At 34.2% G+C, this 25771-nt stretch overlaps 1 protein-coding gene across 2 annotated transcripts in view; it reads left to right on the top strand.

Moving 5' to 3' along the window:
- The first annotated feature begins 204 nt into the window (after positions 1 to 204).
- LOC124359187 (ankyrin-3-like) overlaps positions 205 to 25771 on the top strand; it is a 303715-nt gene continuing 278148 nt past the window's right edge. For both annotated transcript variants that reach the window (XM_046811726.1, XM_046811725.1), the window contains exon 1: positions 205 to 230. In XM_046811726.1, coding sequence (XP_046667682.1) covers positions 220 to 230 — 11 coding nt within the window. In that variant the 5' untranslated portion in view covers positions 205 to 219. The remainder of the gene's footprint in view (positions 231 to 25771) is intronic.

Below are 25771 nucleotides of genomic sequence, written 5' to 3'. Positions count from 1 at the left end.
ATGACTTGATAGCTCTATTTGGGATTTTTAGATAGACCAACAAGTCAATTACACAGCAATTACAGCACTGGTAATAGGCAGTTTGACACTATCAGGTTCCGTAACTAACCAGTGAGAAGCGGTCCGATGTAGTGTCGTTCACTGTGTTTACCATGTCAAAGAGAATTCCCAAGAGAAGTCGAAAATGGCATAATCACAGGTTATTTGGAACAATTTTTGATGTTTGTAAGGTGAGTAAATAAACAGAGAGTAATTTATTTTTCGCTAAGTACATTTAAAATTGAACCAGACGCTTACAGGAGATTGGTCTGAAATTTTAATTGAAAAGAGAATGCAGTGTTGATGCAATATAATAAAAAAGACTGTTAATGTACAAAACATAGGATCAAGATTATTTCATACAGTAAATACACATATTTGCACAGATATTGGAGTAGGCAGTAATATGGTGTAATCAAACTAAGCGTGGCTGTGTTCAGGGCGGTTAATAACGTACTAGTAAGAAAAGGCTAAATGTTATTTGTTATGGCTAGAAAAACACTTGACTTGGTGGGTCGGGGTTGGGTTTAAGACACAAAAACCAAAACTGATTGATAGTCTATACGCACGTTGTAAACACTCAAATTTTTATCCTTATATATTTTTATTTGTGCCTGATTGCAAATCCTATAATAAATCTTGGAATTACAAAGTTGTTTAATATTGTTTGTTCATTTTGGATTATATGTTAAAAGCTGTAACTGTATGAATAGAAAATAATCAAATCAAATTAAGTTCCATCACTTAAATGATGGTTTCAGCACTTAAAAGTACCTTTTCTAATCACTGAAAAAGTAAGAGAAAATTTCTTGCTCACTCTACAAGTTGTGTTAGGGACTTGAAGCCGCATTTAGTGGCTTCTTAAAACCACGAAACAACGATTGAAGGTAACGTTAAATATTTTTTACATTATGTGCTTTATTGATGAATGATGCTGAATGTTATGTTTTTTAAATTAATTTTCAGAAGGTTTTACTTGAAAACATGTCATTTTTAAAACTTATAAATCATTACAGATAAAAATTTCCTTAATTTAAGATTCTTTGACAAAGCTCTCTTCCTGAAGATATAATTCATGTACATAATGTAAAAAATAACACATTTACCTTAGGCCGCTTTTACTTAGGACTAGTTACAAAATTACCTAATTTCTAATTTCAAAATGATTGTATGAATTGAAAAAGTTCATTTTTTGTCTTCAGAGAAGGAGCGTGACTCAAAAATAATAAATATTATATACCACGGCAACTAAAAAGTAAGTTAATTGCCCCGTTTTAGTATGGGGTATGGGAAATGTGCACGTGACTAGTTTTTTGTATATATACAAAATCAGCTTAGGTCAAATTGAACTGACAGGTTAGAGAGGCAAATTGATTAAATACAAAATGATAAAGAATATTACTTACATAATAATAAATCGATATAGTGGAGTAACGAAAATCCATACAGAACATATAACGAAAGAGGTCGGGCACGGACGGACAGACAGATAGACGAACTGCCCTTTGACCTTATAAGTACAAAATCAATAGGGCTTCCTTGGACTAAGAGGAACAAATGTATAAAAGTTCCAACTCCCTATACGGACCTTTTGTATCAAAAGTTGTCGCATGGACGGATGGACTACGACACAATTTCAATTTGTCTCCATCGGATCCTTGATAATAAGTTGTTCTAGTCTTAGTAAACGAAGCAGTTAAACAATTTCAATTAAAAATTCCAGATATCTTTGTTTCCAAATACGCTTTTCTCTTCCAAACACTACTTTTTCTCTCAATTCATCAATTTGAAAATGATAAAAACCAAGCTTTGTAAGTTTTACAAACAATACATAACAATTTGCTTGGGAGATGGGAAGAGAGGTAATTTTTCACAAAACAGCTACCACATTTTTGTCAAAGCATATTTTAATGACACACGAAAAAGTTATTTGAGACTTTTAATTTTATCCGCAACATTTTAAATGAGTATTGATTTGTTTGGCCGTTGGAGTTCGTGTATTTAAAATTTGTTAAGCTTCCAATCAATTCGGATTCAGGAAGAAGTTTAGTGGATTAGTTAGTTTAATAATTAATATAACAAATATTATTAACAATTAGTAAGTATCCAAATTAGGATTTATTAATTTTAAAATTTTGCTTTTATATGAGTAATTTTTAATCTGAAATATAACATGATTACTGTATTAAACCACATTCAAGTAGGCCTACACAGTACGTGGTTTACTATGCTTCTGTGTGAACTCGTTGTATGTACACTGAACGATTCATCTTGTGCAAGTTGTTTATTTCTAACAGTTTTTTGTTCAGAGAGTGCAATTCCCACGACATGGCAACTGTTGGTTATAAATTTGACGAATGTGTATGTATCGCTAAATACAACAAAGAGTTCTTATACCACAATATTTCATAGCTCTGGCGTTATAAATATCACAAGGAACGTTTTTCTTTACTTACTTTAAACTAATTTTAAACTTTTAATAACATTCATAAACAGTCGGATATTTTTAAATTTACTGAACTAACCGATTGTGAACCGAGCAACATGGCTCGCTTGTAGTGTATTTTTAATTAAAAATTACACTCTATGCTGTTAATTGTAAAAAGTAATGCGGGTGTAGTTTAGTAGTATTTAGGTAACAGTTTGACAAAAAAATTGCTTTTTATGTATTTATTTATAAATGAAAATTTACGTTTGTATATTTCTGAACATGGGCTAGTTGCACACACACCAAATTTGGACGACCGATTTTTTACCGGCCGTCCAAATTCCAATAGTGAACTGAATGAGGGAACGGAACCTGGCACACACGCCGACAGCTGATCGGCGCCGGTTCACATTGGAATTTGGACGGCCGGTAAAAATCGGTCGTCCAAAATCGGTGTGTGTGCAACTAGCCTTGTGATTATATGTGATTTATATTTTATACGAATGGAAAAACATGTGTCTCAACAAAACATTTATTCTTAGCATTTACATGAATTGTTAAGAAGAAAAACTGCAGGCTCTTACAAGGTTTAATACCTTCTTACTTAGAAAACATTGCGTTCGCCGCTTAGCTTAGAAACTAAAAAGGACAAGAAAGTCTAGAATGGCTGGGGGCGCCGAGTCGTTTGGCTCTTACAAGGTTTAATACCTTCTTACTTAGAAAACATTGCGTTCGCCGCTTAGCTTAGAAACTAAAAAGGACAAGAAAGTCTAGAATGGCTGGGGGCGCCGAGTCGTTTGGCTCTTACAAGGTTTAATACCTTCTTACTTAGAAAACATTGCGTTCGCCGCTTAGCTTAGAAACTAAAAAGGACAAGAAAGTCTAGAATGGCTGGGGGCGCCGAGTCGTTTGGCTCTTACAAGGTTAATCCTTCTTACTTAGAAAACATTGCGTTCGCCGCTTAGCTTAGAAACTAAAAAGGACAAGAAAGTCTAGAATGGCTGGGGGCGCCGAGTCGTTTGGCTCTTACAAGGTTTAATACCTTCTTACTTAGAAAACATTGCGTTCGCCGCTTAGCTTAGAAACTAAAAAGGACAAGAAAGTCTAGAATGGCTGGGGGCGCCGAGTCGTTTGGCTCTTACAAGGTTTAATACCTTCTTACTTAGAAAACATTGCGTTCGCCGCTTAGCTTAGAAGCTAAAAAAGGACAAGAAAGTCTAGAATGGCTGGGGGCGCCGAGTCGTTTGGCTCTTACAAGGTTTAATACCTTCTTACTTAGAAAACATTGCGTTCGCCGCTTAGCTTAGAAACTAAAAAGGACAAGAAAGTCTAGAATGGCTGGGGGCGCCGAGTCGTTTGGCTCTTACAAGGTTTAATACCTTCTTACTTAGAAAACATTGCGTTCGCCGCTTAGCTTAGAAACTAAAAAGGACAAGAAAGTCTAGAATGGCTGGGGGCGCCGAGTCGTTTGGCTCTTACAAGGTTTAATACCTTCTTACTTAGAAAACATTGCGTTCGCCGCTTAGCTTAGAAACTAAAAAGGACAAGAAAGTCTAGAATGGCTGGGGGCGCCGAGTCGTTTGGCTCTTACAAGGTTTAATACCTTCTTACTTAGAAAACATTGCGTTCGCCGCTTAGCTTAGAAACTAAAAAGGACAAGAAAGTCTAGAATGGCTGGGGGCGCCGAGTCGTTTGGCTCTTACAAGGTTTAATACCTTCTTACTTAGAAAACATTGCGTTCGCCGCTTAGCTTAGAAACTAAAAAAGGACAAGAAAGTCTAGAATGGCTGGGGGCGCCGAGTCGTTTGGCTCTTACAAGGTTTAATACCTTCTTACTTAGAAAACATTGCGTTCGCCGCTTAGCTTAGAAACTAAAAAGGACAAGAAAGTCTAGAATGGCTGGGGGCGCCGAGTCGTTTGGCTCTTACAAGGTTTAATACCTTCTTACTTAGAAAACATTGCGTTCGCCGCTTAGCTTAGAAACTAAAAAGGACAAGAAAGTCTAGAATGGCTGGGGGCGCCGAGTCGTTTGGCTCTTACAAGGTTTAATACCTTCTTACTTAGAAAACATTGCGTTCGCCGCTTAGCTTAGAAACTAAAAAGGACAAGAAAGTCTAGAATGGCTGGGGGCGCCGAGTCGTTTGGCTCTTACAAGGTTTAATACCTTCTTACTTAGAAAACATTGCGTTCGCCGCTTAGCTTAGAAACTAAAAAGGACAAGAAAGTCTAGAATGGCTGGGGGCGCCGAGTCGTTTGGCTCTTACAAGGTTTAATACCTTCTTACTTAGAAAACATTGCGTTCGCCGCTTAGCTTAGAAACTAAAAAGGACAAGAAAGTCTAGAATGGCTGGGGGCGCCGAGTCGTTTGGCTCTTACAAGGTTTAATACCTTCTTACTTAGAAAACATTGCGTTCGCCGCTTAGCTTAGAAACTAAAAAGGACAAGAAAGTCTAGAATGGCTGGGGGCGCCGAGTCGTTTGGCTCTTACAAGGTTTAATACCTTCTTACTTAGAAAACATTGCGTTCGCCGCTTAGCTTAGAAGCTAAAAAGGACAAGAAAGTCTAGAATGGCTGGGGGCGCCGAGTCGTTTGGCTCTTACAAGGTTTAATACCTTCTTACTTAGAAAACATTGCGTTCGCCGCTTAGCTTAGAAACTAAAAAGGACAAGAAAGTCTAGAATGGCTGGGGGCGCCGAGTCGTTTGGCTCTTACAAGGTTTAATACCTTCTTACTTAGAAAACATTGCGTTCGCCGCTTAGCTTAGAAACTAAAAAGGACAAGAAAGTCTAGAATGGCTGGGGGCGCCGAGTCGTTTGGCTCTTACAAGGTTTAATACCTTCTTACTTAGAAAACATTGCGTTCGCCGCTTAGCTTAGAAACTAAAAAGGACAAGAAAGTCTAGAATGGCTGGGGGCGCCGAGTCGTTTGGCTCTTACAAGGTTTAATACCTTCTTACTTAGAAAACATTGCGTTCGCCGCTTAGCTTAGAAACTAAAAAAGAACAAGAAAGTCTAGAATGGCTGGGGGCGCCGAGTCGTTTGGCTCTTACAAGGTTTAATACCTTCTTACTTAGAAAACATTGCGTTCGCCGCTTAGCTTAGAAACTAAAAAGGACAAGAAAGTCTAGAATGGCTGGGGGCGCCGAGTCGTTTGGCTCTTACAAGGTTTAATACCTTCTTACTTAGAAAACATTGCGTTCGCCGCTTAGCTTAGAAACTAAAAAGGACAAGAAAGTCTAGAATGGCTGGGGGCGCCGAGTCGTTTGGCTCTTACAAGGTTTAATACCTTCTTACTTAGAAAACATTGCGTTCGCCGCTTAGCTTAGAAACTAAAAAGGACAAGAAAGTCTAGAATGGCTGGGGGCGCCGAGTCGTTTGGCTCTTACAAGGTTTAATACCTTCTTACTTAGAAAACATTGCGTTCGCCGCTTAGCTTAGAAACTAAAAAGGACAAGAAAGTCTAGAATGGCTGGGGGCGCCGAGTCGTTTGGCTCTTACAAGGTTTAATACCTTCTTACTTAGAAAACATTGCGTTCGCCGCTTAGCTTAGAAACTAAAAAGGACAAGAAAGTCTAGAATGGCTGGGGGCGCCGAGTCGTTTGGCTCTTACAAGGTTTAATACCTTCTTACTTAGAAAACATTGCGTTCGCCGCTTAGCTTAGAAGCTAAAAAGGACAAGAAAGTCTAGAATGGCTGGGGGCGCCGAGTCGTTTGGCTCTTACAAGGTTTAATACCTTCTTACTTAGAAAACATTGCGTTCGCCGCTTAGCTTAGAAACTAAAAAGGACAAGAAAGTCTAGAATGGCTGGGGGCGCCGAGTCGTTTGGCTCTTACAAGGTTTAATACCTTCTTACTTAGAAAACATTGCGTTCGCCGCTTAGCTTAGAAACTAAAAAGGACAAGAAAGTCTAGAATGGCTGGGGGCGCCGAGTCGTTTGGCTCTTACAAGGTTTAATACCTTCTTACTTAGAAAACATTGCGTTCGCCGCTTAGCTTAAAAGCTAAAAAGGACAAGAAAGTCTAGAATGGCTGGGGGCGCCGAGTCGTTTGGCTCTTACGGTTTTATTTCATTTTGTGAAAATTAAAAGTTCATTCTTTTTTAAACGAGAATCTTTATGGAGATATTGTTTATACTGTCCATTTTTCGTACACAAGGTTATTACACATTCTAGAAACATTACAATAACTCTTTTTTTAAAGTTTATGAAATAATGCTTTTTCAGAAATGCCAAATTAAAAAAAAGATAATAATTTGTTGGGTCTCAATCTTTAAAATTAGAAAAAAAAACTTGATAAATGTCTCTTCCAGCACGTTCATAAAAATTTATATTTCATATACACAGAAGCCTGACTGGAATACCTTTCTAAACGCCATCCTAAGACCAGCCCTAGTGACTGTCATTTACTTCATACACAGAGCAGCAGTAGCGAATTTCGATGACTGCTCTTACTGTTAATGTATTTCAGTAACCTCAGTAAAGCGTCTAGGTTTAGATTTTCATTGATCTTAATAAAATTGGTCTTTGATTAAACTGTAAATGTGTTAATATTTTAGAAGTACAATTTACACAATATAATTATATTATAGTGGTTGGTGAATTAATAAAATCAATATTTATTAATTCATTATCAATAAGTTACTCATACCAGATGCAGATGTATTGTTTTTTAATTATGAGTTTCATCATCACGAACCATTCAAAATGTAAGTACTTATAAGTACCTCATATACAAGGTAATAAACTCTGGGTGGGCCACCAGTGCGATATCAGACATTATTAATTTTACAGCAAACTTTAAATTGAGAATTTTCCCTAATTATTCATGCTCATTAAAATTACGTTGTTAAAATTCGGTCACCATTTTCTAATATTTCAATATAAGAAATTTTAAAGTTGACCGTCATGTTGGAAAATGGCGTTGAACCATTAAAATTTAACCACATGATTGTAATAAGCGTACAAATAATGTAAAATTCCCAATTTAAATGTTGTTATAAAATTAATACTTTATGAGATCCCAATGATGGTCACATCGAGTTAAACACCCTGTATAAGGTAAATAATTTTCAAAAATGTAGAATAAGCATAAAAATAATGTAGTTCCAGATTTAAAGTTTGCTATAAAATTAATACTTTCCGAGATTCCAATGATGGTCACATCGAGTTGATCACCCTGTGTACGGTAATTAATTAAAAAAATGTAATCGGTTTTATATTCTTCATTTTAGTTCATTATGGGATTGTAACCTATATACACAGCTTATAGGTTTATTTATATTTACCAGTTTGTCTTTAACAAATCGCTTCGGAAGAAGAACAAGGCTCATACATATTTCAGTGCACTGTGTGTCACCTGCAGATAGGCAGACACCGGCCGAAGTGTGCTCGTTGTGTTGCGCGAGTACGTTGTAATGTTGTGCTCTCGTTGACTAGCTATTCCACTCACTCGTGAATGATTTGGGAATATCTTTTATATTCCATAAGTCACTGACTTCACTATGAATAAAAAACAGTGAAAATAGACAATATTGCTCTTTCACTAGTACTCCGTGATTTGATCTTACTGGATCTCTTCAAGTAGGTGTCGATCACAGATTACTGTGATAAAACCTACGACACGGCTTTCAGATTGATGGCTCATAGATGTCGCGTCCGTAATAAAAACGTGTTATAAATGCATGAAATGAAACATAGAAGAGTCTAGTACGTGGATTGACATGTGTACGTACGATGAAAAACTCATATCATTCATAAGAGACGTAATTCATCAATGACGTAATTGTTAAGGACTCAAGTTTTGGCGGATCCCGGAAAAGATGTTCGGCCGGGCCCCGTCATGTCCCGCTCCACCGACACGGTCCCTTCAGAATTGTCGAGTCCTGTAAAATTGTTTGAAAAAAAAAACCGGCCTGAACACGGGCCTGATTAAGGGAATGCATAGCCATAATATGAGTATATTATAAATGACGTGTATCCGTACAACAAAATAGAAAATCCCCACTTAAAATAACTTTTAAAATGAGCCATACGAGAGAGTAAGGACAAATAAAGATACAGTTCTAGAAATTTAGAAATTTAAATATCAGATTTAGAATAGGTTTCTTAACCTATACAAAATAATTATACGTTTTCAAATAATTATGTCATAATAAAGTTTACAACTCAGATACGTATATTTCAGGATTCGATCTGCCTATCTACTTATTACAAGCATAATAGTATATTTTTAGAAACAGTATGGAACATCAAACAACTGCATTAGTGGATTATTATACTCGTTTCTCTCTCAGCAACATACATCGTTTGCATATTTCATGAATGCAAGGTGCATCGTATACAGGCATGGCCTTAAACGTGTAGCAGATCTCGTATTGTGTATTCTTCTCATGTACACTTACGGTTGTTGAAAACGAGTACAAAACCTCGCCGGGGTTGTAATTTTGTGATACCACGAAAGTGTGTCATTAAAATCATCGTCGGTTCAGTGATTAGTGTACATAAGAGACAGAAAAATTTGTCTATATAGTCGATTAAAAATACAAATACATGAGGTTGTGCAGGAGCAATGCACTCTGCGCACCACAAATCGATAAGATTTGGCGGGATATTTGCCTGGTGGAGGGAGGCAACACTGGATCTGGACGTGCTGCTCTGTCCGTGTTCAGCTCGCTTCAGTCAATACACAGACGTCAAGGTGAGGGGACGCTCATGGCATCCAGCTCGGGTATTCACGCGGCGATCGACTGACTGCTCCCTACACCTCTGATGGTAAGTCTCATCCGTAAGACCAGTGCGCAACTACAAATTTGTACGGTAGTTTTCTCTGGGGCAAATAGTTGAGTCGATAATAATACACCACCAAACAACTTCACGCAAAGTCTTTACCAGTCACAAATTAAAACTCAATTATTCTCATAAGTTTTGCATTATTTTATGGTTCTATTTGGCTGCGCTTAATAATGTAATTGCAAAAATAAATAAAATATTAAGTATTTGAGAAATTTTTATACAATTTCTTTAACTAATTAGACTACCAATAATATGCTGATTAAACTGAGATATTAATATGGCATATGAAAAAAAAAACAGTACAGCAGTTTGAGCAGAAATTTGAAAAAACACACAAATATAAAGAAGTCTGTAACGCTAAATAACACTTGATATCATAAATAGATCTTGGTATTATACGTTAAAAGTACCAAATACTAATATTTTAAAGGGATATACCTAGGATTATTATCAAAAGAGCAGATAGCAGCGTGCAACAATGGTGGTACACGTGTCAGGTTGAGCAACCTCTCGAAAATAAACGAAGATGTGAGTGGGAGGGAAATGGCGGGTCTCCTGGAATGCACGTTTTGACAACTGTTAAAAATGTACTTTTGTATCACTTCCGTACAGCACCTTAACAGTGCTAGATTATACAGATATTGTACGACACTTATAGTAAATGGGGTTTATACAAATTAGATTTCACAATCCTACAGGTATTACCTCATTCTTCTGATACTAACTACTTCATTCTGGTTCATAATGTTCTTTGTTCACCGTATGCAAATAATTTATTTTGCATTAACTGTTTTACATTTAATGAAATAAAATAACAATTAAAAAACTATACTAATTATAATTTGACACAGTTCTGCTAATTTATGTTACTCAAGAATTATGAACCAAAAATACCTTATCTGTCCGGTTTTCAACCTGGATGCCCTGGGATTCGGGGGTAACCCAAGTCTAGAATAAATAATCAATAGTATTATAAGTCTACTTGTTCGGTGTTCCATACAAATATAGTTTTACTGTATTAACTTTGGATGTCATACGCGACCATTACATTTATCACTTAAATGTAAAATCGTTCATGACTTATTATAATTAGTGTTGAAACTAATGAGACAAGCGAAAGACTTATACTGTATTTGATTCGGAGTTTATGATTCGATCATTACTCGAGAGTAATGAACTGTAACTATTTTAATAGTCTACTTGAACTAGTTCTTTTTGGGCAATCGAAGTAGAAAATTCTGTAGGATTTGTTGACTGATTATAAAAGATCCGTAGGGAATTTTGGGATAATCGTGTTGATGGCTGTTCCTCTATGCCATACATATTTCGTTAAGCTCTGCCGGATTCTTCGATATGGATTATGTTTGTATTTCAGTCATTACATAGGGTAGTGTTTTTTCAAACATTCTACATGTTGATGGAAATAATTTTATCTCTGTAACAATTTTATTATTGCTTAGATATCCTACACTACATCTTGAGTTATTGCTATTCCAATACAATTTGTCTTTAGATATTCTCCTGGGATTCTGCGAATGAAAGTAACACAATAGCGTCTCCAGATATCTTGACCAGTGGGGGCAGAGTTGTGGTTGATGGTGGAGGGGGGGCGGTGTTACGCCAGAGCAGAAAGAGAAACTGAAGACAGGATGATTAAGCGATAATTGAAATGGTAGGAGAACGATTTTCTTTGATTTCCCAAGAAAATAGAAAATCAGTTGTTTGAATACTGAAAGATATTAGCAAAAATCGAAGTTCAGAAAGTTTAAGCTAAAAATTAGGTGTTTAAATATAGATTATACTTTAGTACACATAAGTGTTTTTATACTATGCAATTGATTGATAATTAATTAGAAAATAGCCACAAGAAAGTAGTACACTAAACTCTAAATGAACCGCCTACCTCCACTAAAAAGTTTAATACAAAATAGATTATGGAGTTGGAGGCAAGTTACATATAAGTGATAGTTTATACGGTGTAGTCTCTAATAGATAACGTAGATTACAGACCGCCGCCCCTCTTACATGTTATAGTGAACAGTATCAATCAGGAGCAGCAGTATTTGCCTCTGAAAGTTATACCCTCAATATGCAAATAGAAGTAGCCTCAGTAACCGGTTATCCCAGTGTGTTGGTAGAATCACAGAGTAAAACACAGCCACCCACTCTGCATGAATATCGATAATGTCCAGACCGTCGATCATCTTACATGTTATAGTGAACAGTATCAATCAGGAGCAGCAGTATTTGCCTCTGAAAGTTATACCCTCAATATGCAAATAGAAGTAGCCTCAGTAACCGGTTATCCCAGTGTGTTGGTAGAATCACAGAGTAAAACACAGCCACCCACTCTGCATGAATATCGATAATGTCCAGAGCGTCGATCCTCTTACATGTTATATTGAACAGTATGAATCAGGTGCAGCAGTATTTGCCTCTGAATAATGTATAATCCTTTATAAATTTCCAACATAATGATTTAACTTGTACATCGACAGTTCTTTAGTCTCTTAAGGGTTACGCTATGTGTTGAGTTATAACACACGAAGGTTACGTTAGAAATCTTCGTAAAATGCTGATCGTCTTGTTTGGTTATTTGTAATGGGAATTCCGCAGTAAAATCAGAAAAGTTTAATTAATTTGAAAGACTTTGGCATTAACGTTAGTCATAAACGTAAAATCGTGTTAGTAATCGATTAAATTTAATTTATAGTAGAAATATGCATCATTAGGAATTTTGAACTTTTTAGGAAGGAAGGTTGTTTGGGATCGGCCAAAGTTGATCCTTAAATACATTTTATTAAAAACAGGTTTGCTTATTTTTAATTTTTCCTTTAAAACCTTTAAAATAGCCAATATTTTTAGCAAATCTTTGCGTTAAAGGTCGAATGATCACATTAAAATGATGTGTTCCGCCAATACAGTAAGCATATGTTGACGATTTGGATTTGTACTTCATGTTAGATATAATAAAATAACGCAAAATAAATAATTACGCATTTTAACTAAATTAGCTTTAAATACTTTTCCTCTTTATTAGGCAAATAACTAACCTAACACATAATTACAAAATAGATTAAAATAAACAAATTATACCAGAGCGTTGTGACATGCTCAGGAATTACAACCGATTGTTGTATGTCAACTTCACTAACTCTGAAACATGAACTTAATAAAAAACTAACACAACACTAATTATTACAACCAAACTACAGGTCTGCATTCGCCGACCAACCACCTACGAATGTCGTAGGTGGTTGGTCGGTGAGTGCAACCCTATTGTGGCCTGTATTCTCTAGTTAAGTTGTAATAATTAGTGTTGTGTTTAGTTTTTTTATTAAGTTTTGTAATGATGTGTTAGGATAGTTATTTACCTGAAGAAAAGACCAGATTTCGATCTCGAAACGTATTCTTACTGATTGTTTTTGGATTACTGAACGATGGCAAATGTCCGGAAAAATCCTGTTTTTGGTTCACAATCCTTTCAAAGTTAAAAATAAACTTCAAGCAAAGAAGCATTATGATTAATATTAATTTTTAAGTAGCTGTTATCTTCGCTTGGGATCAAATTTCATTTCCCTCAGGCCAATTGGTTTTGTTTGATAAAGGGTTTCAAACTTATATAACATTTGACTTGCGTACAGTTTCCGTCTTTCCACGGATTTCTTTTGGTCCACTTATATGTGCATGAATAACGTAACTCAGTGAAATCTTACATTCAATAATACTACATTTAAGTATTCTAGCTACAATATACGTCAGGTACAGCCACGATATATTTTATAGTTGATAGATTTGCTTACGCTCAGCAATTGCAATGTGGGTTTACTAAACCTACCAACCTCGCAAGTAAATGAATTTATGTATTTGGGGAGAATTCGTGCTATTAAAAAAAGATAAAATAGTAAAAACACAAATTTTGTGGATTTACGATAGAAAGTCTGAACGCAGCGACAAAGTTTCACAGATCAGTGAACAAGCACTGTTTAACGGGACGTAATTGAGAAGGCAGTGGGTTGAGACGTACACCGGTCCATCTTTTGGTGTCTGATGCTGCGTTACACCATCCAGCTGTGTCTTACTGTCGGAGCGAGAGTGGGCTGTGATTTTATTTTATGACGTATATAGAACAATAAACAATCATCGAACAGCAGGTACATTTACTTTGAATTATTTTTGGGAACGTCAAAAACAGTGTACTTCATATCTAAAGTCAGTTCGTCCCATTTATCAGTAAAATAAAAAAAATCTTGTTTTTAACATTAATTTTCTCTACAAATATATTTTATGTACTTATAATGTTTTTTAATCTATTTAAAATAGCTACGAACGTTTATGTTCCTGTTTTCCTTGTAGAATTCAAGACAGTTTGTAATGCGTGATTGTGCAAATCACAGCCTGATTAAGGCTTTTTTCTCATTACTCTCAATATTTATATTTGATATAAAAGCACAATTCTACATATTCTATATGTTGAAGCAAATAATGTTAAAAATACAAAGTCCTTTTTACAATTTCACAAGAATCAAGATTCTACTTTGTTGCTGTTGTCAGTAGGCTATATCTAAATCCTAATTTATCGTTAGATTTAAGCAGAACTTGCAACTGAACGCTGCCTTCTTCTTCGCTGCTGACCAGAAATAACTGATTAAAGAGCCAACTAACGGTCCTTGGAGATTCCAACCTTCTGAACCGATTCAAAAACCGATGAGGTGCTATAGGTCATTACGACAGTAATCGTAGTCAGGGACCTACAATATAAAAGAAAATTGAAAAATATCAACATATAGATCAAGAATAGCTCTGCGATAAGATAAAAGAAAGTACCATTGTCGCAAAGTCATGTGAGGTTTCGCGTAGCAGTTTTAAGTGCCCAGAATATCGGGGTTATTAAAAGTCTTTAACTGTTGTAAAAATCGCTGAAAACTTAAATTCTGTTATTAGAAGTCGGAAGAGTAGAAACGGTACTATTTGAAAAGCAGTATTGCAAGAATTGTTATTGACAATATCTCGTAGTAATTTTGTAATATTATACTTTTATTGATGACTGCAGTATCTAGTTTACATTAATCCTCATCCTAGTATCTTATGAAAACACCGCCAGAACCCATAAAAGAAAACAAGATAATTTCTGCATTACTCAGGTCCGTCGCTTGATTCCGATTTAGAGGCTTGAAACACTCTTTCAAAGTATGAGTTTAGGTAGTTTCCTTGCCGCGAATTTTTTATAAATTTAAAAATGTTTTCTAAGAAGTAACAGAATGAATTGGTTGCAACAGTTGTATTTGGATGGCCGGTGAGTGCAGACCTATTGTGACCTGTATTCTGTTCTTTAGCTTAATAGTTAGTGTTTAGTTTTATTAAATGCATGTTTTAGATATAGTGTGCTTAGTGTAGACACAAAACATGGCTGTTGTGGTTCCTGATTTATGCGTGTCACAACGCTTTAGTATGATTTACTTATTTTAACCCAGATTGCAGTTATGTGTTAGGTTAGGTATTCGGCTGAGGAAGAGATCAGATTGCAGATCTCGAAACCTAGTGTTACTGATTGTTTTGTTTTACCGATTGATAGCAAATCACCTGAATAATCCTGTATCCTTCAAATAACTAAGCTCCTAAAAGTTCTCGTTATCAAACCCTTAGAAGAAACTGTCTACAAACGTACCTACACGTGGTACTCGGTGGTCTCAGCGATGACACATGACGGTCTGGTATAGTTGGACAGCTCTTACAGTAAACACAGGTGGGTGAGAGAGTGAGACAAGCGCGTATATGCAGTATCGAGTTGGCGCTAGAGATGGCAGATGTGAAGTGTCTGGGTCCAGGCCAGCTCTCGAGTCCGTCGCACCAAATAATGGTCTTGTTGGATAAACAATGCCAACGTTGCAGAAGAGCCTTCCTTCCAGCGATCTGACATCCTCTAGGCTGATTTTGTGCTTCAACTACACGATACTCATTAGATAGATAGTTATGGATCCTGAAAGTTTGGAATAAAACGATACCATAGCTAAAATAAAGGAATAAGTAGTCGATGACCGAGTGACGAATGGGAAGCCAGGTATAAACGTAATGTCGCTAGTGGCCCTTTAAAAATGTTATAATAAGAACGATAAATATGTATCTTTTAGCTTTAATAAGACTCCCCTAAGTTACCATTATCATTGACGGATATATCCGTCATAAATTGTATGACAAAAAAGTATTTTTATCTTCAGTACCTACTAAGTTTATTAAATTGTACCTACCTGTGAACAATATGTGTGGTACTATACTATATAATAATCATTACGATTATGAATTGTCACATGTTTTCTGTAAAAACCTTGAATGTATAACGTTGTAGCTGTTGTAAATCATAAACAGAAACGATTTATACATGGATATCGTATGCTGGCGTATTTGAGTACTCAGTAAAATTAATTTGTACATTTGTATTTTTTGTAAAGTATAAAATTTATATATTTATATAAAAGGCGAAGCCAGTAATAGAAATAAAACTCGTAATTCCTTAACCCATTTACCCAGGTATAGACCGTTTTAAGCTCACCACCGATTTTACAAGTCTGTGGATAATGATTAGTTCTAACTGCATAGTACTGAAGGTAATGATGAGCATTACCACATTTTCTCTGTGTAATGCGCGGATCATCAGCGACTCTGCAAAAGACGGGGTCAATACGTCTACAGGTTGTCAGAGTTACGATCCTATATTATAGTGAATAGGGTTGACGAAAGTAAATTTTCTTCAAACAATGTAATGTAGTTATGAAGGAGCAGGAGCTCTTCTTATTGGAATATCAATTTTCTATGCCACACCTGATGATGGCATCTTCGATGTCGAAAGGCCTCGTGGTAAAATACACAAATTATTGGAGAATTGTGAGTTTTCTTTTGTAAAATAATAGAAAAATGTAATATAGTGTTTTATATATTCGTATATAAATAATATAAGTATCAATTTATAAGTACATTTTACATAAAAATATAAATTATTTTGAAATTCATACAAAACACTATCTTATAACATTATTAGGTGAAAATGTACCCTATTCAACGCTATTCACTATAAGTCGATAAGAAAATGGAGTTCCTAGACCACTTTAAGAACTGACAGAAAATCTTTTTAAAATCTTTGTCTGAAGCACCATAAATAATCCAACGTTTTAAACAGAAATTCTAAAGTTCTTTTAATGACAAATATTTTAAAACCCGGTGAAAAATAGAAGAAAATTCTGTTCAAATAGATATTCTGTCTCTATTGGTTTAAAACTGTGTTTCGAATGATGATAATAATTACGTCGAATCAAATGAAAATATTGTTTTAGCATGTATTTATAAACTATCCTTAATTTTTATAAACGTTTTCGTAATTATGTTTAAATGAAAATCCGTTCAATATTAATTAAAAATATTCTTTTATAAGTTTCAAAACCTTATGCTTAATGTATCAAAATTTCATAAAAAACATATTCTCAAATAAATTTATTTTTACTAAATATTTTTTAAAGTGTTGTCTGAAAGTTAAAAAAGTAATTCTCCAAAGTCTCTACAGATTCTAGTATTTTGAGAACTTGTAAAACAGTTATTATGAATTGGCATTCTATTAAAAAAATAATTTATTTTATAAATGAAAATGAGCTTAAAATATTTATCGACTATTATAACTAGTTAGGATATTTTTATATGATTTAAAATTTTCCAGCATTTGATATATGATTATGAGTCATATTACTCTTTATTAGTGAATTTCATGAATGCAATAAGCCCTTAGATTCTGAAGAAAATGACAACTTATTAAAAAAACTTGTTGAATATTATAAATAAATTCATCCATTAAATTTTTTTCATAATACATTTTTATCTTTTTACCAGTAACAAATAAATGCCCATCATAATTTCTTTAATCTTTGTATCACCCCTATTGCTAAAAAATATATTTTAGAATTTCTAGAAAGTATAAAAGAAAATAATATGAACATAATTTTTTGTGAACAAACAAAAAAAAACAGAATGAATGGTTGTGTATTTTGTGTAGTGTTGTTAGTATGCTACTGCCCAAAGTTTACAGTTTGCAACATTATTCGGGATCGTTTTGTAGAAGTTGATGGAGAGACATTTTTAATTTTATTAATCGCGAGTGACATTTTTTCGAATATTTTTTATGAGACTGTCTAAAAGTGTTTGGCGTTTTAAATGCTGTTCTAATATCGCAATATTTTCTACACTGATAATATAATGATAGCCTATAATTATACGTAAAAACTTATGCAATTTTAAGGAAAAGTTACTAAAAACGTTAGATCTTTCAATAAGCCAACTTGCTGTTTATATATCTGTGATTGATAAGCCTATTGAAAATTATCCTAATCATACTGGACAGGAGAACCAAACTGATTATAAAACTTCTACGCTTCGCTACGACGATGTGATACATACGCCGAAGTTACGGCAGAGCGGCCGGTAAACCAGATTTATTTTCCGCACTGACTGTAGGGTCGGTAAGGTGTTAAAATTTTTTAACGCGAATAGAATCTCTGAATGTACAAATGTTTTTAATTGCTCATGAACTTGATGTGTTCCTAATGCTGTATTGAGATGAGTGAGATGGTGATTAGATGTAGTATTTCTAATAGTACCATGAGATTGTAAATGATATTAACTTTGACACAGATTTTGATTGAAACAGAACGGTTCAAGCCTACTTGAAAGAAACTCAAATTTTTCGTTTGCTCTAGGCATGGCCAATTGTTTAAGAATATTTTACAGTATCGAATAAGGAATAAAGGATATTTTATGCCCCCGAACTATTCAGTTTTAAACTTAGATTGGAAGGTTTTGGTTCTCAATTAAAATTGTATCGATTTTAGATGTTATAACTACCGACAAAGTTACTGCAGCGTGAAGCATGATCCGGAACACTGGGACCGTACAGGATGCAATTACAGGATACCGAACGTTTCCTTACTCATTCATGGAGTCCCTCGCCCGGTAGCCGACCCGCTCCCTAGGCGTGCATTATTTCTTACCCTATAGCTATAGTTCGACACGGCCCGGCTGGTGTGGGAGCTCTGGTATGTGGTAACATTGTATTTCTTCTCTCATTTTCCAGCAGTTTTTGAAATGAGACAAACTTATTTATAACTTTAAAACCTTATGTATTTATAGGGCCGGTGCCATTTTGATACCAACCATCATAGTTGTATTATTATTTTTCATATTGCTATAGCCCCGAACCTTCGTCAAACAGCTAAAACAGCAGTCAAAACTCTACTATAGTTTCGAGTTCTAGTACATTAGTCATTTTCTGGCGTCAATAGTATTAACAGCGAGGATTATCCATCTGGAGTCGTCATAGTTTAAATATTACAAACACAGCTCAAAACTTTACTATAGTTTCGACTTCTAGTACATTAGTCATTTTCTGGCGTCAATAGTATTAACAGCGGGGATTATCCATCTGGAGTCTTCATAGTTTAAATATTACAAACACAGCTCAAAACTCTACTTTAGTTTCGATTTCTAGTACATTAGTCATTTTCTGGCGTCAATAGTATTAACAGTGAGGATTATCCATCTGGAGTCGTCATAGTTTAAATATTACAAACACAGCTCAAAACTCTACTTTAGTTTCGATTTCTAGTACATTAGTCATTTTCTGGCGTCAATAGTATTAACAGCGAGGATTATCCATCTGGAGTCGTCATAGTTTAAATATTACAAACACAGCTCAAAACTCTACTATAGTTTCGACTTCTAGTACATTAGTCATTTTCTGGCGTCAATAGTATTAACAGCGAGGATTATCCATCTGGAGTCGTCATAGTTTAAATATTACAAACACAGCTCAAAACTCTACTTTAGTTTCGACTTCTAGTACATTAGTCATTTTCTGGCGTCAATAGTATTAACAGCGAGGATTATCCATCTGGAGTCGTCATAGTTTAAATATTACAAACACAGCTCAAAACTCTACTTTAGTTTCGACTTCTAGTACATTAGTCATTTTCTGGCGTCAATAGTATTAACAGCGAGGATTATCCATCTGGAGTCGTCATAGTTTAAATATTACAAACACAGCTCAAAACTCTACTTTAGTTTCGACTTCTAGTACATTAGTCATTTTCTGGCGTCAATAGTATTAACAGCGAGGATTATCCATCTGGAGTCGTCATAGTTTAAATATTACAAACACAGCTCAAAACTCTACTATAGTTTCGACTTCTAGTACATTAGTCATTTTCTGGCGTCAATAGTATACTAACAGCGAGGATTATCCATCTGGAGTCGTCATAGTTTAAATATTACAAACACAGCTCAAAACTCTACTTTAGTTTCGAGTTCTAGTACATTAGTCATTTTCTGGCGTCAATAGTATTAACAGCGAGGATTATCCATCTGGAGCTCAAAACTCTACTATAGTCATAGTACATTAAAATAGTATTACAAACACAGCTCAAAACACAACGAATAAGTAGGTAAATAACGAAACAAACGATATTTCATAGGTCTATCAGACAAGAATGTTTAACATGACAGTGGGGCCGGGAGGAGACAGGACAACATTCTTCAGGGCATTGAGTTGATGAAGGTATGTGTTAATATTAATTGTAATTCCTTGTCACATTTCCTGAAGGACTTTAATATTAATAAATGAACCTAGCCAGCAAAATATATTTATTTTAAAGTAATAATGGTTTTTCTAAATTATAGTATATCTGAATACTTATCAAGCAGTATTGTTTTTATAAAATAAAAGTATATCGTGGAGTACATTTAGTTAAGGTTTAATTAAGGGTGTGGTATGTGCCTTAGACAATTTAGAATGACTTGAAAATCCCTACGGCTGGTCTGGAGTATTTAATTGTGAAGAAGGGAATCAAGAGCAATCAACTCCCCTTCTCCCATTATCTCGTGAAATCGGCGCAAACAGTTTTGTAGCGTGATGTTACCATTTGGGAACATGTATCACAGAGTTTTATACCTTTAAATTTGCCTACTACTTCTACCAAGACAAACTAAATTAATGAAAAATAGTAATTATTCTTTATTGTGACGTTAATAAGATTGCTTTTTTTACTTAATTTAATTCCGTAGAATTAACTATATAGCAATATTTAATGGTGTCGAATAAGAAATAAAAGATAGTTTGTGTCGATTACCATTGGTTTTCAACTTAATTTCACATTTCTTCGCAGACATTATCGATGACGCGACTATGCCATCGATATTTTAAACAAAGTTTCGCTTACTAAAGCATATCTTTTAATAACCTTCACCACTTCACCACCTCCTTCAAGTTTATCAGAGCTAAATGCTGTAGGAGATCAGAGCTAATATTCAATAATACGTAAAATATTTACAAACTTCAGTGAAAATCAATGTTACCTTAACATCTTGAAACAAATGCAGCACAAAACTTTAAACTTCTGCTCTATAAACTATAAGTTATCACAACTGCTAAGAAAATAACTTATAATTGTATTGGTTAGTTTTTGTTTTGATTGATTTTTTAGGATAGCATTTGTTCAGGTATGATAAAATAAGAACAAAAAGATCTAATTTTTAAAACTTTATAAATCTTACTCCTGCATGTGACTAAGTTAACAAATCAAAATCTACGGAAACAATCGAAACATAGTTACTATCGTATATAGAGACCCATTTTTATGATTGCAGAAAAGATATTTATATTCAACTTGTATTATTAAAACGAAGTTATAGTAAATATTGCATTTCAATACAATGTCTTAATCTTTATTTTGTAATTTAATTCTTCACGATAGATTCTAAATTTAAAAATACTAAAACATAGTTAACATAGATAGCACTTGTTATTATTAAGGATACCAGGCGTTGTAGCTATAAAAATATTCTCAAAGTTTTTATATGTCTCTATCTTAATTAGAAGTAGAGTAATTATGTTCTAGATGTTAAAAACACGGAAAATATTAAATTTAATAAAATAAAATAAATGTAAAATTGAATGCAGACGTTGGAAATGTTAATGTTAACATGGGAGCTAATTTATACATGAAGATACACTATACTCACAAAGATTCCTTAAAATGCTACCTCATAAAACGGGCATTTTACTCTGTAGAAGAGTACTTAAATACTTAAGTTTATCTATTTATATTTATTATTTGCCTTAAATAATTTTTTTAGCAAAAGTGTAGTTTGTACTTTTTACTTTTTTATTTATCAATCTTTTTATTTTTTGTATTGGCTGTGAAAATTCACATGTTTATTTTAGCTCTACTAAAGAATGTAAACACGATGTAAAACTTTTATTGAATAAAAATCATCGTAGAACAGTAATTGTGTAGTATGAAAGAGGATCATGGGATTTGACTGTAATAAGGATGTGTGTGAAGATCTTGTCAGCAGCAGGTGTAACACACTTACTATACACTATCCTAAACACACACGTAAACACATGTTTTTCTTGGAAAAGCTGGCTTCTTTTTATTAACTTGAACGATATGGTTCGATCAGTGACAAGGCAAATTGGGGTTACGGACGATAGCCGTTCATGAGGTCTAAAACAAAATCTTGAGGGATCCCCGAAACAGAATTAAAGGGCACCTTTTCTACCCTATAATAGTAAATAATTTCCTAATAAGCTAATTTATATGTGAAATAATTCGTAATCATGTCGAGTTTCTATATCGATATATTCAAAGCCCCAAAAACCCCCATTCTAAAAGCCTTGTTTATCACGCTGAATAGATTTGCAATAGTTATAGCCTACTAAGATAATTAAGTTAGAATTATGGAGATAAATAAAAACCTGTAATAACCTAATAATATAAACCGATAAAACAGATAATGGATGGGTCCAAGAGAACGTAACTTAAGATTTATCTCACCGACGGACGGACAGCAGTTTTATATTGACCCCAAAATTAATAGAGTTCTTTCTAGGACCAAAAGAAATCTACACACCTAGTTTCAAGTACTTAAGACCTTTATATAAAGAGGTGCTTTACAGACGGATGGACTGAAATGTGATATTTTCCCAAAAGTTATAAAGAGGGTTTTCTTAGACTAAGAAGAGCTTAAGTACCAAGCTTCAAATCTCTAGGCCTTTTTTATCAACAGTTGACTCACAGGCGGATGGAAAGACTTTTATCTTTTGACCAAAAATTAAATAGAGATTTTTCTTTGACCAAGAGGAACCTATGTACCTAGTTTAAAGAAATTATTATCAAGAGTTTTGTGCAAACGGACAGACAGATTGAGGGACTGTCATGATATTTTCATTATAAATCGATAGGGGATTTTCTAACAGCGTTGGCGTATTTAGATTATACATATTATGTAAGTACAATATGTATCCTATGTATGAATCTTGAGCGTATTGTCTTGAAATACGAGAATTATATTTAATGTCTCATTTATAATTACTCCCTTATATAACACAACGTTATTATAAAATGAGTGCCTACGCTTTCAGAATGAAAAGTGCAGGAGATATTACTTTTAATGTAGATAAATTGATATGATAACTAATATCGTATGAACAAACCTCTGTGTGTGTTCTATCTATCTGGTACCACACAACATGGCGTTATCGTATATGAGGAGCGCCAGGCAGCTGAGCTAACCTCTTAGTAAGCTACTTAGACAACGGCTTATGGAGATTAAATTAGTAATGAGATCGGATGTTTATGGATCTACCGTGTAATACGAGTCTGCAGCCTCCGTGTACCAGGCCAATATTATTCCTTGGATAAATATTTGTTTATCTATAATAAATACAATAATAACTTTAGTTTACTAAATAAAGGACAAGGAGCTCCGAAAAGAATATCGGAATGTCAAAGCGTCATAGTGTTATTCTAGTGTACTTGCGGTTACAAAAATGGTACATCAAACGAAAGAAAAACTCATACTTAAATAAACCAGTTATTTATTATAAAAATGCATTTTTATTTGATATAAGTATAGCTCCTAACAAACTGCGATTCAAGACAGCACAACCGATTGATCTTGTTTTTATTTCGAATATAGAACATTCCGAGTAAATTCGTGCAAAAACAATTTTTAGTTCTGGTTTAGATCAACCCAGTTTAAACTTCCGACAGTCATTTGTTGATTCGTCTGCACTACCTCTACGATACTCTAATAGTTGATAACCAGACGAGTCTTGTCGTTCTTTATTTGTAAAATAATTTAACTCCGTATATCTTAAAGTTACTTCTCATTTAGTTTGTTCGTGTCCTCATTATTAGTGATGAATTTTTCTATTATTTCGATCAACATAAGCTATGAAGAATAATAGTGAGTCTAGAATAGACATTGCCTCGTGTTATAGTAATAAGACTGGCTATAAATCAAATGTAATTATATTGAATTTAAAGGTATTAATATACATTCAAGATTCAAGACAGCACAGCCAAGTGATCTTGTTTTTATTTCGAACATAGAACATTCCGAGTAAATTCGTGCAAAAACGATTTTTAATTCTGGTTTAGTTCAACCCAGTTTAAACTTCCGACAGTCATTTGTTGATTCGTCTGCACTACCTCTACGATACTCTAATAGTTGATAACCAGACGAGTAATCTCTTGTCGTCCTTTATTTGTAAAATAATTTAACTCCGTATATCTTAAAGTTACTTCTCATTTAGTTTGTTCGTGTCCTCATTATTAGTGATGAATTTTTTCTATTATTTCGATCAACATAAGCTATAAAGAATAATAGTGAGTCTAAAATATACATTGCCTCTTGTTATAGTAATAAGACTGGCTATAAATCAAATGTAATTATATTGAATTTAAAGGTATTAATATACATTCAAGATTCAAGACAGCACAGCCAAGTGATCTTGTTTTTATTTCGAACATAGAACATTCCGAGTAAATTCGTGCAAAAACGATTTTTAATTCTGGTTTAGTTCAACCCAGTTTAAACTTCCGACAGTCAATTGTTGATTCGTCTGCACTACCTCTACGATACTCTAATAGTTGATAACCAGACGAGTGATCTCTTGTCGTCCTTTATTTGTAAAATAATTTAACTCCGTATATCTTACAGTTACTTCTCATTTAGTTTGTTCGTGTCCTCATTATTAGTGATGAATTTTTCTATTATTTCGATCAACATAAGCTATAAAGAATAATAGTGAGTCTAAAATAGACATTGCCTCTTGTTATAGTAATAAGACTGGCTATAAATCAAATGTAATTATATTAAATTTAAAGGAATTAATATACATTATATGAGTATATTCACATATACGATTATTTGTATTCTGAAATATACTCGTGGCATCCCAGCATACTAGTAATTAAAAAGGTTAGAAATATAAATAATTAATTAAACATTACTATCAGTATCAAATTTTCTTTCTTAGCACTTGTGTTTCTAAATATATATTATATTATTAGCTCCATTAGTAAAAAATGTCGCCTTAAATATGACCGTTTCGCTGTCCATTCAATCATAAAGTAAAATAGTTAAAGAGTAGTGAACGATATCGATGCATCATCAATCAACTTGAATCAAAACACATATTATGTTTCCTTCTAAAATTTAAATGTAAATACAGATAAATATAAGACAAGAAACGAGGAAACTTGAGAATCAGAAAGAGCGCTGAGATTGTTGGTTATCGCTAACCATTCAACCATTACAGAAAGTGATGGAAAACATTGTGAGATATGAAAGCATTCAGAAATTAACACTTTCTGACAAATCGTACTTTTAGTGTTAATCCTGTAGTTCTATCAGAGTTCATAACCATATAATCAAGATGTGTATGTCTCACTACTACTTTTTTGAGAAAAAAACTGACTCAATAAAATAAAACATTATTCATACAGCTCGATGTTTAAAAATTAAACAGGTAAACCATAAAGTAGTTCAGTATCGTCGTCCTGCTTTTAAGTAATTTAGAGTGTTATTCATGTTACAGCGGCGACGATCTCTTTGAATATTTCAGCTCTCAAAGCTAAAAGTTTTGGTAAAAGCCAAGTTGATGCTGCCATAAACCCCAATGGATGTTCTACAACTGGGGAAGGGCGAAGGGTCTGTGTCGTGAAAATGGATATTTATGTGAAGAGGGGGAACCGCGGGAAACCCAATGAGTTGGGGGAACTTACCCAACCTTGTATCTTAAACTGCAGCTAAGGAGTACGTACTAGAGACGAAAGAAATATGTCAGTTGTTAACTTTAGGTTTTCGTATTTTTAATGTAAAGTGGTGTTTATTACAACGTGGTTGTGTGCCAAGATAGTATACGCTGTTAAAATTATAAAAATGCGAAGGAAAGTTTTTCTTGGAGTGTTATTCTATGGATTTCAAGTTCTAGTGACATTCCAAGAAGTGTGATATTCACCTATATCTTGACCGGATAGTGAAGGCTGTTCTTGAAACCCAATGTACGATTTGAATATTTTTTGCTTCTTTTTCCTTTTCCGTTTTTATTACAGTTCTCCTCTTGGTGAAGTAATGTTTTGATAGGAAATCACTCACAATCTACCTTCTCTCATTCGGTCTGGGGATAA

The sequence above is a fragment of the Homalodisca vitripennis genome, chromosome 4 (assembly GCF_021130785.1).
Source record: "Homalodisca vitripennis isolate AUS2020 chromosome 4, UT_GWSS_2.1, whole genome shotgun sequence".
NCBI classification, from domain to species: Eukaryota; Metazoa; Arthropoda; class Insecta; order Hemiptera; family Cicadellidae; genus Homalodisca; species Homalodisca vitripennis.
The sequence above is the reverse complement of the archived record's forward strand: the minus strand, read 5'-3'. Positions and strand labels throughout refer to the sequence as shown.